General features: G+C 42.9%; 5 protein-coding genes across 5 annotated transcripts; 3 read left to right on the top strand and 2 right to left on the bottom strand.

The window, feature by feature from the left end:
* Window positions 1–329: 329 nt before the first annotated feature.
* IL334_004862 (uncharacterized protein) lies at window positions 330–1621 on the top strand (the record flags this gene model as incomplete). Its single annotated transcript, XM_062936577.1, has 5 exons — window positions 330–393; window positions 490–584; window positions 664–737; window positions 804–1464; window positions 1547–1621. 5 exons carry the CDS (start codon window positions 330–332, stop codon window positions 1619–1621), a joined length of 969 nt encoding a protein of 322 aa, XP_062792628.1.
* A 284-nt stretch (window positions 1622–1905) lies between these two features.
* Window positions 1906–6514, bottom strand: IL334_004863 (uncharacterized protein; the record flags this gene model as incomplete). Its single annotated transcript, XM_062936578.1, has 18 exons — window positions 1906–2366; window positions 2430–2521; window positions 2592–2754; window positions 2816–2895; window positions 2964–3082; window positions 3145–3249; window positions 3425–3637; window positions 3694–3759; window positions 3832–4522; window positions 4593–4716; window positions 4800–5161; window positions 5230–5823; window positions 5883–6027; window positions 6081–6181; window positions 6245–6283; window positions 6350–6365; window positions 6430–6447; window positions 6511–6514. 18 exons carry the CDS (start codon window positions 6512–6514, stop codon window positions 1906–1908), a joined length of 3393 nt encoding a protein of 1130 aa, XP_062792629.1.
* Window positions 6515–7023: 509 nt separating this feature from the next.
* On the top strand, window positions 7024–10213 carry IL334_004864 (uncharacterized protein; the record flags this gene model as incomplete). Its single annotated transcript, XM_062936579.1, has 8 exons — window positions 7024–7227; window positions 7303–7581; window positions 7636–8013; window positions 8076–8841; window positions 8904–8975; window positions 9043–9209; window positions 9279–9401; window positions 9467–10213. 8 exons carry the CDS (start codon window positions 7024–7026, stop codon window positions 10211–10213), a joined length of 2736 nt encoding a protein of 911 aa, XP_062792630.1.
* A 550-nt stretch (window positions 10214–10763) lies between these two features.
* On the top strand, window positions 10764–12096 carry IL334_004865 (uncharacterized protein; the record flags this gene model as incomplete). Its single annotated transcript, XM_062936580.1, has 6 exons — window positions 10764–10782; window positions 10880–11026; window positions 11152–11377; window positions 11467–11621; window positions 11758–11884; window positions 11988–12096. The coding sequence occupies 6 exons, from the start codon at window positions 10764–10766 to the stop codon at window positions 12094–12096; spliced, it is 783 nt and encodes a 260-aa protein (XP_062792631.1).
* A 229-nt stretch (window positions 12097–12325) lies between these two features.
* On the bottom strand, window positions 12326–15828 carry IL334_004866 (uncharacterized protein; the record flags this gene model as incomplete). The annotated part of the gene is made up of 11 exons (XM_062936581.1): window positions 12326–12579; window positions 12659–12764; window positions 12847–13535; window positions 13613–13957; window positions 14023–14275; window positions 14328–14506; window positions 14579–14712; window positions 14772–15202; window positions 15267–15425; window positions 15515–15702; window positions 15792–15828. 11 exons carry the CDS (start codon window positions 15826–15828, stop codon window positions 12326–12328), a joined length of 2775 nt encoding a protein of 924 aa, XP_062792632.1.
* Window positions 15829–16426: the final 598 nt, after the last annotated feature.

Here is a 16426-nt window from a genome sequence, read left to right on the forward strand (position 1 = left end):
ACTTGGGATATCTCCGCTCTCTCGACTCAGAATATGAAGTATGCAATCTAATCAAGCGATACGTCACCATTAATTATAAATGCAGAGTATCGGACAAATTCGGTCCGGAATTGAGCCGGCCCGACAGTTCATGATTCTACTGTGGGGTAATCTACCGTTCTTTTTCGTTATGAGATGAGATGAGATGAGATGAGATGGATCCCCCCCCCCTCTATATATATACGAGTACACCACAGAACAAGTACCCACTTAGAAACTTTTTTTGCATTTATTCCCCATCAATTCATATTACCACAGGATAATACTAAACTTGCTAAGAATCAATAAAAATGGCCGCTTCTGTTCCATCATTCAAACTTAACACTGGTGCTAACATCCCTGCCATCGGTCTCGGTAAGTATTCCATGCCAGTCTTAGTTGTCAATTGTCAAGAGAGAACCTCATGGAAACCAATACAAAGTGGTCACTGACATCAAACGTGATATTTAGGTACATGGCAAGCTAAACCTGGAGAGGTCAGACAAGCTGTAGCTCATGCCCTCAAAGTCGGATATAGACATATCGACGGTGCGTTATGTTACCAAGTGAGTACATGTTTACTGTTTCAAAAGGAAGCGGAATGGAGCGGAAAATCGACTGAAGCTGACATTCTCCTGTTGCTAGAACGAAAAAGAAGTCGGTGAAGGCATCGCAGACTCTGGTGTACCTCGATCAGAGATCTTCCTTACATCCAAAGTGTGAGTTGTATCACTTTCCGACTGGATTTTGATGGTCCGTGACTGACTAGGAAAGTCATCGTATAGCTGGTCTTCATATCACGATCGAGTAGAAGAATGTCTTGATCAAACACTTTCCGATTTAGGAACTGATTACCTTGATTTATACCTCGTTCATTGGCCTGTCCGATTGGCACCCAATGGAACTCACAAATTGTTCCCTGTTAAAGAGGATGGATCTAGAAATATCGATTGGGAATGGGACCAAGCCAAGACATGGGAACAAATGGAAGCTGTTTTAGCCAAAGGAAAAGTAAAGGCCATTGGTATCTCAAATTGTGGTATCCCAATCATCGAACATTTGTTAAAAACTGCAAAAGTCACTCCTGCAGCAAATCAAATCGAATTACATCCTTATAACCCTGAACATGAATTAATCAAATACTGTCAAGATAAAGGTATTTTAGTTCAAGCTTATTCACCTTTAGGTTCAACTTCTTCACCTCTTCATAAAGATGATGACTTAACTGCCATCGCTGAGAAATACAAGGTATCAACCGCAGCTGTACTTTTGTCTTGGTCAGTAGCTAAAGGTGTAGTCGTTTTACCTAAATCAGTAACTCCTTCAAGAATCGAAGCAAACCTACACGTAATCAAACTTGAGAAAGATGAAGTTGAGAAACTCGATAAATTGGCTGAAAACGGTAAACAAACTAGAGTCAACTCTCCTCCTTGGGGTTCAGACTTTGTAAGTCTCTTCTCTTCTTTGTGCTTTTTGTCTCACAAGGAAAAGAGTTATTGCTGATGGATCTCTTGATTACTTACTGTAGGGTTTCCCTCATTGGTACGGACCTAACAACAAGGACGCTCCCGAAGGTGCTAGAATCCTCTCTCAAAAGGCATAGATTGGCATTCCTTAGAGCGGCGTGTCTTAAAAAGACGATTTAGATAAGTTACAACATTTGTGAAAAAATAGTATGAAGTCATGCATCTGGTGTAGTCTTTCCGGTTCTTTGCGATTTGCTCTGTCGGCCAACCAAAACTCTAAGATTGCAGAACAATCATGGGTGATATTGATGCGATCGCGAGTAAAAATGCATTGAATATACAAACATGGAAGCAAGAAAATAACCTATACACATGAAATGAGTGATAACTCCAAAGGATATTACTATATAGTTATACATAATTATTCCTTCAAAACACCTGGACCACCTGTAGATTTTCTCAAACCACCTAAAATCCTTCTTTTCCCTGATGTAGGACTGGTAGCTCTCATACCTAAACCTTGATTCGCGTTCATTGAAGCTACTGCACCTCCAATGCTTACGCTTGGAGCTGGACCTGCACCTGTACCTGAAGTTATTCTTCGTGGATTTAAAGGCGACATTCCATTTCTCACTTCGACACTATTTTGTCTTGATCCTGATCCTCCACTTGATGAAACAGATTTCTTTTTGATCGTTCCACCTTGTCCTTGTCCTTGATTGGAAGTCGACTTTTGTCCATTGGTAAGTATAGCTGAGGTTGGAATACCCTGTATTCCACTTTGTGAAGGCGATGAATAATGTATAGATGATAATGAAGGTAAATCAGACGAATGTAATGCTCTTCTTGCCTTTTCATGTCTAGCTTGAACCGATCGGAAATCTGTATAAAAATGTTCTTATCAGGTACATCTTTGATTATACATTGCTGAAAACGTAAACTCACGCGATAACAACTCTTGCCATCTGATTTCTTCCTTATTTCCGAGTCTGGATTTTGTTGCTGCTGCAGCTGAGGAGAATGTTGAAGGAGTAGAACTATCCCGGTCAAAGTATGAATCAGATGTTGAAGCAAAAATACGTTTGGTGTTACTGATCTCGAACATACCTTTTTGCCGACGAGATGGGTACATAACCCGAAGAGTGAACCACCGATAATCTAGCTCGTAAAGAGATGAAAGCGCTACTTTGAGGCAATATCATAAGAAGGCCGTATAAGCATTTGGGAAGGAAAGGGTATTTCTCAGGTTCAAGAAGCTGAAGTCGGAGATCTAGTCGTATTTAAATTAGCTCAATGGATTGAGTGTAGTAATGAGAGTATTGGCAACGCACTCGTGAATACTGGCGATTCTATCAACATTACCAATTTATCAATTTGTACAAGCAATGGAACAGTAAGTTCGAGTTCAGCGCTGAGACAACATACACCCAATTAGCTTTCTTTGATTAAGCATTCTTGATCAGGGTTATTTCGACTTACAAGATTTGAAGTAAGTTGGAAGCATGCTCATATGCTTGCGCCAGTAGACACAATGCAAATGCAGCAACAGCATTATGACACCATGATCTATACAATGACGAGAATAACATTTGACCGTCCTATGATATCGTAACTGATATGAGCTCGAGCGGCTAACATTACTATAATGACTTAGACTGACCTTTGACTCGAGGTTCTTTAACCTCCTTCTGAAATCTGCCAATTCTGGTGAGGTGATCAAGATCATGTTGAGCTTGACGACCATCATACTCGCAAATTCAAGATCCTACAATTGAAGGATGCATCAGTGATGCGTACACCTCGACGCAGCCGCAGACAATACTGACGATGAGCGACGGAGCATAGGGGAAGGGGAGAGACGTTGAGGGGGACACGAGATCACAAGGAGGCAAGTTGGGAGGATAATCGTCGAAAACGGTCGGTGTACTGGGTTCACTCACGTCATCTTTCTCTAGAATCTCTGCTATAGTTCTGAAGATCCTTTCGGCGTTCAGGTGTAAGCACAATTGCCGTATAATCAAGCTTCCTCTGGTCTCCAGTAATCTCCTATCCGTCGAAAACAGCTCAAGTACTTTAACCATGAAGCTTGTGAAGTATGAGTCTTCTGATGAAGCTGATATTTGCGCTAACAGTTGAAGATCATGTTTTACCACCTGAAGCTTTATATCAGCGAACAGAATAGTAGAAGGATGAGGATATAAGGACTTACGTCTTCTGAGGGATCGGATAACGTTTTGAGTAATGCTGGGAATGTACCGCTATCTCTTGATAAGATCTACACGAGACAGGACGTTATCGTCCGTTTAGAGCATTTTGTCTGACTGTGTTATAGGAATATAGGACTTACTTTGTTGGGTGCCTTGAGATGCAACATCAAAAGCCACTCCAAAGCAGCGATTCTAGTTTCTGCGTGATCACTCAAGAATTGCAATGTGAGTACATTCACAGTCTCTCTTACATCGAAGGGATCGACATCATCAACTCCTTGTTCCAATGTTGGGGACAATGGGGCTTGGGAAGTGAGGACACTATTATGCGAAGCAGACGGTGGGGATTCTGGACGTTGAGACTTCGATTTGATTGAAGAAGGGAATTCACCTGTTGAGGGAGTGACAGGTTCAGATGCGATAGCGATTGACCCAGATGGTTGTTTCAATTTATGTGATTGCAGATTCGTAGCTGAAAGAGTTTGGGTTATGCCTGACGCGGTGGTTTTGGTTGTTGAAGGAGCTGTGACGTCTAATGGATCGTTCACAGGTGCATTTGAAGATACTAAGGCTGATTTAGCTGAGTCAGGAGGTTCTGTCAATGCGAAGTCTTTCTTGATCGGATTAGGCGAGGTTCCGCTTAACGCTAATGTTGATGGAGGTGATCCTGCCGTTGAAGATATAGGTGGTGGGACTGAGCCCGATGTATTTGGTGGTAAAGCAGTGGCGGTAGATGCGAACTGTGGCGTTGGCTGTACTTGAAGTGGTAAAGATTGGATAACCCGGTATAAAGATCCGTTGGTCTCATGAGCAGCTAATTTGATGTGTCGACTGCGACAATCTCGTTGCGTTAGTATCAGGTGGTCTATAAAATATGTTTAGTGTAAGAAAATAAGCTCACTGTGGTGAAGCGAGGTTGGGCAAGATAGCAGGAACTATACGAGGTGTAAAAGCTACTACAGTATTTTGAGCGAATTCGAGGAATGTCAAAATCCATTCCATAGCAGTAGATTGAACTAATTCATCTATTAGGATATCAAGGTCAATCCAACATATTCGTTCTTGTGAATCCGTATTCAATGTTTGGCCAGAATGAAAATCAACTTACCAGGGTATGACAAATGTTGAATGATGATATCCATTATAGCAGCATGATCGACATAAACACCTTGACCAGGAACCCAATTCCCACTTCCTTCACCTTCCCAATCATTCTCTCCGTCTTGGTCATCGTATCCTGATTGATCGGTCATTGATTCATCGGCAATCGCATCTTCGTCATCTTCCATTGCTGATTCAAGTGTATGTCTACTACCTCTAGGTCTTATTGAACGAGTTTCTCTCCTGACCCTTTCGGCTTCAGCTTGCTTCTCTTGAACCTGAGCGATGTATTTGATCTCTCGTAAGAACTCGGCGAGCACGTTCTCAGTAGCCAGTCGTACATCCACATTTCCATCGGCGAGATATTTCCTATTCATTATTACCAATCAGCTGTGGTGCCTCATGTACATTGTTTTCATGTTCTTAGAAAGACTTACAATAATCCATCCAAGAATTCAGGTAACCAAGCTACTAATTCTAGATCCGGTACTGAATCCAAAACCATCAACCAAGAAACTAGATGCATTCTAGTATACGGTGAGATGACGTAGATTCTTTCCGATAATAATGGGATGAATCTTGCTAAACTGAATGCTCTCTTATCTTCTTCTGGGTTTTGTTGATCTCCTGATCTAGCTGGAGAAGGATCTCCTTTCCCTTCCAAACCGATTTTGGGACTACTGTCAGTATCTAATTTACCGTCTTTCTCCTTTGATCCAACAGTGTTTTGTGCACCGGATAGGGTGGATTCACCATTATGACCGTTGGATATGCCTAATCCTGCCATTTTGGACGTAGCATTGTTGATCATTTCGGTTTCTGGTCGATGAGGATTTGGTAGATTAGGGTTATAATTACCAGGATAGATGGAAACGTAATGTGGAGCTGCTTCAGCTACTATATCTTTCATTAATCTATCCAATAATTCCGCTCCGTTCTTGACAGACATTTCTGAGTCTGAAGAAAGTTTTGAGAGCGCATCAAAGATTTCGTTGAAATGTATCAATATCTCCCCTTTGCTAACTTTAGCTCTATATTTTGATCATCAGCCCAAATGCCAGGAACTGTGAATCTGAAACACCGAGCTTACATGTTGTAGAGACTTTCACAAGCATGATATCGTACTCTAGACTCTGGGTCTTGAAAACATGCTAACACAGGAGGTATAATTACACCAAGAAAAGGAGCTACATCTTGTCCCAATGCAATAGCAGTAGCAGCGAGACCGATCAGGCCTGTTGAAAGTGGTCAGCTATGAGTATCACGCTCTTTCTAGATATATACTGACCTCCATTACGAGTATGAAGTGCTGAATTGGAGGAACTGAACATGCCACATAGTTGATCGATTATAGCTGATATGCGAGGAATGTCAGAAGAAAGGACCAACCTGCAAAGTAATATCAGTAACAAAGCTTCAAGCTATCGCTGAGCATAGGTATTTGACACTCACTTCTCCAGCTCTAGCGCAGCAGCTTTCCGTCTCTCATAGCTACAAGGGCACTTGCATTAGCGATTTAGTTCTTTCATCGGTTTATGTTCACTTAACGGTACGAACATTTTGTCATTCAGGCCTAATCGTGCAGCGTCAACAGGTCAACGAATATTCTATACTGATGCAGCTCATTCCTTACTCACCTCGTAAGATGGATTGGTCTATATCTCACGAATTGATCGATCAGCTCATCGTATGGGTCAAAGCTGTAAAAATGTCCTCACCCATCGTGTCCCTTCAGCTCAAGCTCAGTGAGCTCTGATCCTTTGACCTCGATTATCAATGTTGCATGTAGCCTAGTACAAAGATTGGGCTTTCAAGACGTTTATTGCCGTGCGAGTAGTGCGTGATAAGCTGAGATGTCTAGTATAACGTTGGTGTTGGTCGAATAGAAGGTAGTATGGATTGGGATTGAGTTATATCAGTGCACGCGTAATAATCTTATTTAATATTGTACGGTGTTGTGGTAATCCGTCGGTTATAATCGTACATAAAATAACATTCACGCAATTCAATCAATAATAAGGGGTCTTCTATACTCGTATCATTACCATATCCGATTCATAATCTTTCAATCTCATTATCATCACTGTTCATCATCAACCTTCTCCTATTGAAACCTCTCTTTCCGCTCTTATCTTCTCTATACCTCAAACAAGATATTCAACTGAAAATTAAATAGAGACGATATACAACAACTACTATCCGTTGGACCGGAAGTGCCGACCTCGACAAACATGTCTGTAATTCCTATCCAGTCTGCTCAAAATGAGGCTTCCTCATCGACATCCATACCATCTTCACCGCCGTCAAAGCATATCGCCACCTTTGTTTTCGACTCGTCCCTACCTCGATCCAAATTCAAGAGACTCATAGTAGCAGATGGAGCAGTACATAAATTAGTACAGAGATTGATGGAAAAGCATGGAGGGGAGACCAATGTATGTCAGCCTTTTCTCGGATCCTCCGGGAAAGCCTTATTCGAAGCTGACAAGTGCATTATACTGATTGTGTAGCTTCGATTATGCCTGCTCATCACTGCCTCGTCCGATCAGACTAGCGATGGCAAAGCGGATACTTTCCGCAAAGAATATCCTGGACCTTTGGCCTTTTTAACTTCTCTACCTACTTTGATCGAATACTTCCCAAGATCAGGAAGAGAACCGCTGGAAAGGAAATGGCCGAGTTTCTCAGACCAATCAGGTGAAGAAGGGAAACAGGAATTGATCAAAGATAGGAAACGGAAAAGAAGGATTGAGGGTGCACTACTGGATGGTATAGCAGGTGGTGTACAAGTGAGTGTGTAGTCATCAGTTCCTCATGGACTTGATCTAATAATAGAGTTCCAGCTGCTTGATCGTCCATACGTCAATATTCATCATTCACCTTCGCGAACCTTTATCTCCCTCACTCCTGCATCAGCTACTCCATTACTCGATTCCTTGTATAGTCCCGCCGGCCAAAATGACCATACGCCTGGGTCACCCGCGCAACGTTACCTAGTTGTGGTAGCTTCGAGTGACGCAAAACCAGGTGATATCAGACCACAAGAAGATGAAATCACCAAAACACGCTACAACTGGGATGGAGGATTAGATGACCGTACATGGGAAGGATTGGGAGACGTCATGAAAGAGCACGATTATAAGTGTTCTTCAGTTGTCGTAGGACGAAGCGACGGCGAAGAGGAAACACCAAGCAAAAGGCTGAAGACTATGTGCAAAGCGGTGAGTTCTCCACTCAGACCACCGGAATCATTAAGGGAAGACCGCTTATATCACATATACAGGTATCGAATAGCTCATTCGACTCACCCTGGTTCAGTGTCCCATCCGATGTGGATTTGGCACTGTCTGGATATTCAATCGATACTGGAACGACTCCATCACTCGACATGGCTTCTACCGTCGCAACTGAACATATAGAAACTCCCTTGACCAATCCCCAACTCAGTGCTGACCCTAAATCACTTCAGCAATTGCAGAATCAGGCAATGCAAGCTCGTATGGCCCAGTTTGCTCGAGCTATATCTTCTGCCGGCGGGAGCGGTAAGGTTGATTCACAAGTAATGCAAAGCATGTTTGCTGCCATGAAAAGTGGTGGTGGCAATGTGGATATGACCGATCCAAAATGGCAACAAGTAAGACAGTTACTTCAACTTCAACAGCAACGCCAAGCTGCATCTACGGCTTCTATATCAGCACCCCTTCCGACCCCATCGCTGAATATGAGCAACAATGTTTTGAACGAACAAACTATGCAAGCGATGGCAAAAGCATCAATCGATCAAAATGTCATGATGGCTATTCAACAACAGAGAGCGCAACAACAAGCTCAAGTTCAGCCTCCTCCTCCTCAACAATTACAACAGCAACAGCAACCGCAGCAACAGCAACAGCAACAGCCACAGCAACAGCAGCAGCAGCAGCAACAACAACAACATCAACAGCAACTGCCGCCTGCACAAAATCCTCAACAACCACCGACGAGACCCGCACAGCAACAAATTTGGTCTGGAACGCTTTCCTCAGCAAGCCAGCCAGGAAACTACACTAGTAAGTGAAACGTCTTCCTCAGTTGCAAAAGCGCAATGGACAGCTGACCCAAGCACGAACAGCATTGTTAAAGCTCGATGCATCCAAATTCTCGGGTAGTGTAGAAGGCATTATGGCTCAACATTGGCCCAAGGGTGAGTGGTCCATAATACCCTAACGTAGGAACGATGTTGACTTGCTACTGTTTTGGTCGCTTCATAGATCTGCAATTACGCAACGTTGTAGTTCTGGATGTGCAAACGCTTACTGCGTATGCCCAAAGCAAGTCCTGTCCAATAGTCGTCTTCACACCGGATATGAGTGGACAGGATAACGGCAATTTCATGAGATACAACCAATTGGCTAACAGTCTTCATGCCAAGGGCAATGTGAGTGATACGTTGATTTTGACGAATGTGGACAAACCAATACTGAACATGAAATTGAATGATTGGCAGATGGTTGTCATTCCCATAGGCGCACAAGATCGCGGTATCGTTCTTTTCTCAGCTTCTATACCTGCAGTGCCCAATACGCCAAACGGAATGAAAGAGTACAAATTGATGGGCGTGGTATGCCTTGTAAGCTGCAAACCTTTAATTGAACATCCACAATGGTCCCATGGAACTAATGCCGGTGCCAATAGCATGTACCGTTTCCTTCTTTAAATTCCACGAACGGACGTCCGTCGAGTCAGAACCCTCAACAACCAGACGTCGTGTCTCAATCCCAACAAGTCCAACAAATGCAACAAATGAGGCAGCAAATACCACAGCAACTCCAGGCACAGGTCCAAGCACAATTGCAGCAGCAACAGCAGCAGCAACAGCTGAATCAACCACTAACACAACAACAGCAGCAGCAACAATATCGACCTTCACCGAATGCTCAGAATTTGAATACTAACTCGGATCCAAACACCAATGCGGTGTATCATCAGCAAATGCTATTACAAGCTCAATCTGCTATGCAAAATCAGATACAGCCTCAACAGCTTTTACCTCCTGCTCCGCCTGTCCAGCAACAACAACAGCAGCAGCAGCAACAGTACCCTGTCCAACAGCCTCAGGCCGCTTCGCAAGAAAAGAGAGGAATGACTCAACAACAGTATAACCAATTGATGTTGCATGCCCAAAGGTTAGGTTTGACCATTCCCCACTTTGATTACAATAACATTCCGACTAGTCAATTACAATCTTTAATCAACGGAATCAAGCAAGCTGAAAATAAAATGAAGGCTCAACAAGCTCAAGCTCAGCAAATGCAATTACAGCAACAGCAACAACAGCAGAATATGCAGATGCAGCAACAACAACAAATGGTTCAATTGCAGCAGATGTTGGCTCAGCAGGGTCAATTTGGCGCTGGAGGAGCGGAAGGCTACGGTCAATAAGGAAGGGAAACATTGAAAAGAAATATGATATGCCAGAGGGGTTGCAGATATCTGATGTTGCACAAAGCAGGTGCCATGGAGCTGGGGGGTCAGAGAGGTAGAGTTGTACTGTACAAAACGCTAGATGGGCCGAGATCCATTGTACCTTCGATTTCTTATAGCTGTCTCGATAATAACAAAGGATATCAGATCACCAACCATTGTAGATACGTTGTACCCGAATATAAGCTGTCATGAATATGATCGGCCATGCTAAGATTACTGAATCTTCGTATCATCCCTTGTCCACCAAGTGATCAGCAAGTAAGGGATAACCACTTTGAGAGGAGTCTGTTGTATTAACCATATTACGCAAGGGCCCAGATTGCAAATCCTTTCATTTCTCGGTGGTGGCATGACCTCAAAGGAAGATACAATTATCCCTTGTTTTCCATGGACAATCACGTAGAAATACGGTTGCTCTAGGAGTAATAGGGAAATATAAGAGAGTCTAGCCATTCAATATCATGTAAGTGTTCCTGTCTAAATCAATTTACTTGATCTCGATACTATGAGGATGAATGTGAACTGTAAGTATTCTCCAATCAACTTCAATCCGTATCCTTCATATCGCAGCTGGAGATTGAGCGCTCACGATGTGGGCTCACGTGTAATGCATACCAACAGTCTTATACACTTTAATCTTGATTCTATGGGCTGGTCCCCTTGTACAAGGTAAACCTGTTGACATTGGTGGAGATGGAAACCAAGCGGATGTCGATACTATGCAGTTATGGGGTGAACAAGGTCCAGTCGTAACCGATATCTTACAAGGTTAGTTTGAGTTTGGATTTCATCGTATACTCAGCATGATATTTTATTCTTGTACAGTATAACTTGATATGGACGACTTGGCTAATTTACTTACTACCTTGTCTTTTCTGATTTCTACTACCTAGGACCAGATATTGAATGTTGGCTCTTGGCAACTTTGGCCGCTTTGGTCAAGTTGAACATGGCCACCATAACTAACATAGTCAAAGATATCGGTATTGGTGAAGGAGTATACGGCGCCAAGACTGATCAAGCGGAAGTTACTCTGCTTAACAAAGATGGCAAGACAGAGAAAATCAAAGTAGACAAGCAGTCCTCTAGTGCAGGGACAGCTGATCACTTGACTACTTGGTGAGTGTGCAAGTGTGTAAACTGCATTCGCTTCATACCTCATAGTCACGGTGTTTTGTCTGTCCCTGTTTCTGACTCTTGAGACGCAGGTGGCCAGCAGCTATAAAGCGGGCAGCAATGAACATGGGTGGATATGAAGGTTTAAAGGAAAATTCAATCGAATATGGTTACGCTACCAATGCATTGAGGATGCTCACCGGTAAATCAACTTCATTTATTTCTGTTACCAACACAGAAGACGCTTGTGAGTGATCTCAAACTTAACGTTATTTCGTGCAATTTTGGGGCAGTACAAGCAGAGCCTGAATGGTTGGAATATCGTGCTAGCAATACGTTATGACTATATTGCATCCTACTGACGATGGGATGGATGATCGTAGGGGATTGGATTAAACACTCAAACTCAAGTCCGATCTTAGTTTCCACCAAAGGCGATACCAAAAAACTGAGAAAAAATCACGTTCTCGCTGTCATGTCTTATGAAGGCGATGATACGGAAAACGGAAGGTGAGCATTCAGACTCGTTACACTTCCTCTCTTTCTTTTGAGATTCCAAGCCTGCCCGGCATGAAAAAAATAAGAGCTGATCAGTTGGTGATACGTGATGTAGAGTAAGAATACGCGACCCCTACAACGGAGTAGAATGGTATGATTTGAAAGATATCGTAGATGATATAAAAGAGATTGCAGGTCTTGCCGACTTCGCCAGTGTACCATGAGGCGATGCTGTCATGGATGACTCGTTTGGTCATAATTTGTACATATCCCGATGTATCCTTCTATCTCCGGCAAATCTTGCTTCTGTTACCGATTTGTTCAAATACGACGGACAAAAGCGAAATCGTAAGGCAAATCCATGATCCATAATCGAAAGCTATTGTATAAATTTATGTATCCTACAAACACGAGCCCTTTTCCTCTCCCTCCCATCTACTTCACGTCTTGAATCTAAATAGCGGCCATGACCAATCTGGCACTTTCTTCCTTTTCAGCTCTTACGCCCAACTCAAGAGTCACTCCTGCCCCTGGGGCATAAGTCATCCTACATCTAGCTAAGACTTTTGTTGATTTCTCTTCTGGACCATTACCATTCGGGATAACCAAACCTGACAAATTCAATGTATGTACTGAGTTCGATGCGGGCGTTTCAGTTCCTCCTAATGGTAACATGTTGAGTACTTCTATGAGTGATTTACATGCGTCTGAAAAAACGGAAATTCAATGGGTTGTTCAGCAGCAGTTCTTGACTACTTAGAAAGAACGATCGCTATGTGTACTCACCCTTCAATGATTCAGATGACGATAATGCAAAGGTTTCTGTCAACGAAGCTTTGTCCGCCAATTTCTCCCATTCACTCGAGAATGTCACATATGTTGGTGTAATGTACTGTTGATTGGAGTACATCAGCGTACATTCTCTCAATCATGTACACTCATCACTGATGGAACCAGAAAAAAAAAGCACTCACATCACCTGCACCTAGATCCAATTCTTCGACTTGATATTCATCATCGTAACCTTCTTCTTCAGGTTCACCACTTGTTGGATCTATTTCTTTGCTGACAAATTTAAGTGTACAGCCGAAAGTTCCAGCTGCATACGAAGAAGGATCATCTCTAGTGAATGAAACGTATCCTATACCTGATCCTGCAGATGCACTTAGACTTTGAATGGGTACAATGAAGTCTTCTGTCAATCCAGAATCAGGTGATGGTGTCATTATTACAGCAACTTGTTCTAAAACAGTATCGGGGATTGTATTTGACACGTTGAATTGGAAAACAATATGTTCTTTGAATATATGTTTAACCGCAGAAACGACATATTCGGTTTCACTTTCAGTAAGTTCGACTGGTTTCGTAGATGATTTCAATACTGGTCCATATGATTCTAATTCTGGTACAGAAGCAAGTTGAGACGCGTAAGAGGATTGACCTTCTGCGGAAGTTGAGGCCTGAGGTGTGGGTTCTGCAGCCGCATGAGTGGATGGACCGGCGATATCAAGGGCAGAAGGTCGAGATGAAGCAATCTCAGCTGCCGCTGCTTCTTTGCTGACTCGTGGAATAGAGGAGACATCGAAGGCGGACGAGTGCTTGGCTTCGTCTTTGACATATGACACAAGTTGATCTTCCAGTTGAGCAAGGGAGAAAGTAGCCTCTGCAAGTATCAGGAGAGCGGTCAGCATGCTATTCTTCTATTCCCGCACAAGCCAAAACAATATGCAAAACACTCACCCTCTCGAACAAATACATCGGCCAATGATTTCTCTTCCAAGACCCTTATATACATAGCTGCCCTATCTCTTACTTCATCATCTACGTCATCTAGACATCGTCTCAATAAGACGTTGACGGACTTCATCACAGTCTGGTCGTCGATGCAAACCCCGAACTTAGCAAGACTGCTGACGGCGGCAGCTCGAACAACAGCGTTCTCAAGGACTACTCGATTGTAGATATACCTGATGAATTTGGTAGGGTTTCGAGTTTTGGGTCCTTCAATACCTAATAAATGTAGAATTCGAACTGAAAGTTTGGTAAATTCGCAATCTTCGATGAATTCACACAAATGGGCGAGGGCTATGGAAGACTGTCAGCTATGTGTCACCTTAATTAAAAGAAAAGTTTGAGTAAGTTGCACTGACCAGTCTCACGACAATCCTTGATGAATTTGATCATGTCGAAAATAGCCTCTACGACGGCATGCTTGAAATCGTAGCCACCTTCATCTCTTAAGACCCCAGAGAGGAAAGAAAGCATGACAGCTTGTTTAGCAGGGAATTTGAGGCACAATGATCGAATAGCATCAACCACAATGATCTTGAATTCATCTGTGATATCAGCCATGAAGGAGGAGATTTGTTTCATCAATCGGTCCACTGAAGCCTCATTACCAGTCTACAGTCAGACGGTCAGCTAAAGATCAGATGAAAAGGGTTCAACAGCTTACCTTGAGTAAAGTGGTAATAGCATATGTTGCGATACTCCTGTTGGAATCAGTGATCAAGTTCTCCAACTCTACGTTGACGGTAGCAACGGATGCAGGGAGTATTTGAGCAAGCTTGTTCAAGGTTTTAACCGCGGCAAACTTGATGACGGGTTTAGGGGAGTTCATGAATAATTGAAGAACTGGTATTGATCACATATGAGCTTGCGAGCATGCTGGCTTGGTCATGGTGGCAGTATGGCTGTGATACTCACCGGCAACAGTCCTGAATAGGTCTCCAGGTTGGACATCTCTCATCTCACAAATAGCTCGAGCTGCCTCGATGTTGACCATTTCCGATTTATGTCTAAGCAGCGTTTCGAGGTACTCGTGCATCTGTTTCCGAACACTGATAATCCAAGATCAGCTGAATATCAAGTATAGCAAGAGGGCATTTGATTGACTTACTTTGGATCCTCATCCATCACTTTTCTAGCAAATCTGATCAACATACACATTGCCATTGAATTTTTGATTATTCCACTTCCTTTACCACCTGAACCGAGTTGTTGAACCATTTTAGTGATTGCCATTCTATCTTTCTCTCTTATAAGGTATAACAATCCCAAAGCATGATATTGCATTATATAACTTGAACTTGCCACGGCTTGATATCCACCTGATCCACCACCTGCAAGATAAGCCGAAGCATTTGCCGAATAATTCGAAACTGATTTAGCATTAACTGCTTCTTGGGCTTCATTTGACCATCTTTTGATTATTGCTGGAGAAAGTGGGAACAAGTGATATGACGAGACCAGTGATGCTGATGAGATTGATGATGATCGATCAACTAGAGCAGATTTAAAATACCGTTCGACAGATTGAACAGATTGCGCCTAGAAGAGTCACATAACCTTGTCAGCAAGAATCTCACACATATAACAGGGCAATACCACTCACATCGATGATTCTCGCTAAAGCTCTTATGGCATTTGGCCTATACACGACCTCAAGATTAGGTTGCATGTCCTTCATGATTGATGAAGTGACCATGATGACGTCTTCTGCGATAGTTGATAACTCCTTGATAACCAGGTAGACCATTTGTCTTAGAGCAGCCTGCACCAGTTAATTTGCATTCACATATTATCAGCTCTGTGAAAGCTGTATCATAGACGTCTTTATGTTTGCATTGATTACCAACTCACATCTTTATGCTGGAACAACTTTGTCACGCCAAAGAAGAGAGTGGTGGCTTCTTGAGTTGAGAATGTTTCTCCAACATATAACAAATACACGATTCTGGTCAAAAGAGCACGACATTTTCTAGGAGATATGGGAGACTCGTTGAAACATCGCGCTTCCTGGAGGATGGTGGACTTGTCATGGTAGAAAGCTGGAACAGGAACAAGAACAAGAACAAGAACAAGGGAGTCAGTCGCCTTACAATCAACAGTTTAAGTGAAGGCTGGGTTGTATACTTACACATCCCACCTGCCTCTTCGTCTTTCTTGAAGGACATGATGCTGGCTAGTGGGAGCTGCTTGGCGGTCAGGCAGTGAAGTTGAGTCCTAAAGGTTTATTACTATCGTACTGTCGCTGATCTCACTGGCTATCTAACGTCTTCTCCACCATTGGGATATGACAGCACGACGAAGTTAACAACAGAGAGAGAGAGAGACGCGCTCAAGCTCAAAGGCGACACTTGACACAGACACGTGGCGGTGATAGACGGTGTTCAGGTATAGTGGCAGACAGTACCCCCATCTATGTGAGTCACTTTTATAAATAATCCCTCCAGGTGCGGCATGAATTTGCGGCAGTGTCCGATCTGTTTGTTGTTTGATGGTGTGTTTCGGAAGTAGTTTCAGGTACCATCAAGGGTCAAATAAGCGGGTTCGAGGGTGATTACGAGGTTAGTTCTCTGTCGCCATCTCACGCGTTGTTACTATCAAAAGATATCAAGTTTTTTTCGGGTCACTCTTTTGCGTTACCCCGATTACGAATGTTGTCTATTTTATCATGGTTTCAGGAGCCGCAATCTTTCAATTTGCTGGAAAAAGCACAGCACAGCAATCGTAAAACCCCCTTGGCAACACGCTAAAAGCAAAAGTAGATGA

The sequence above is a fragment of the Kwoniella shivajii genome, chromosome 6, assembly GCF_035658355.1.
Source record: "Kwoniella shivajii chromosome 6, complete sequence".
Taxonomy (NCBI): Eukaryota; Fungi; Basidiomycota; class Tremellomycetes; order Tremellales; family Cryptococcaceae; genus Kwoniella; species Kwoniella shivajii.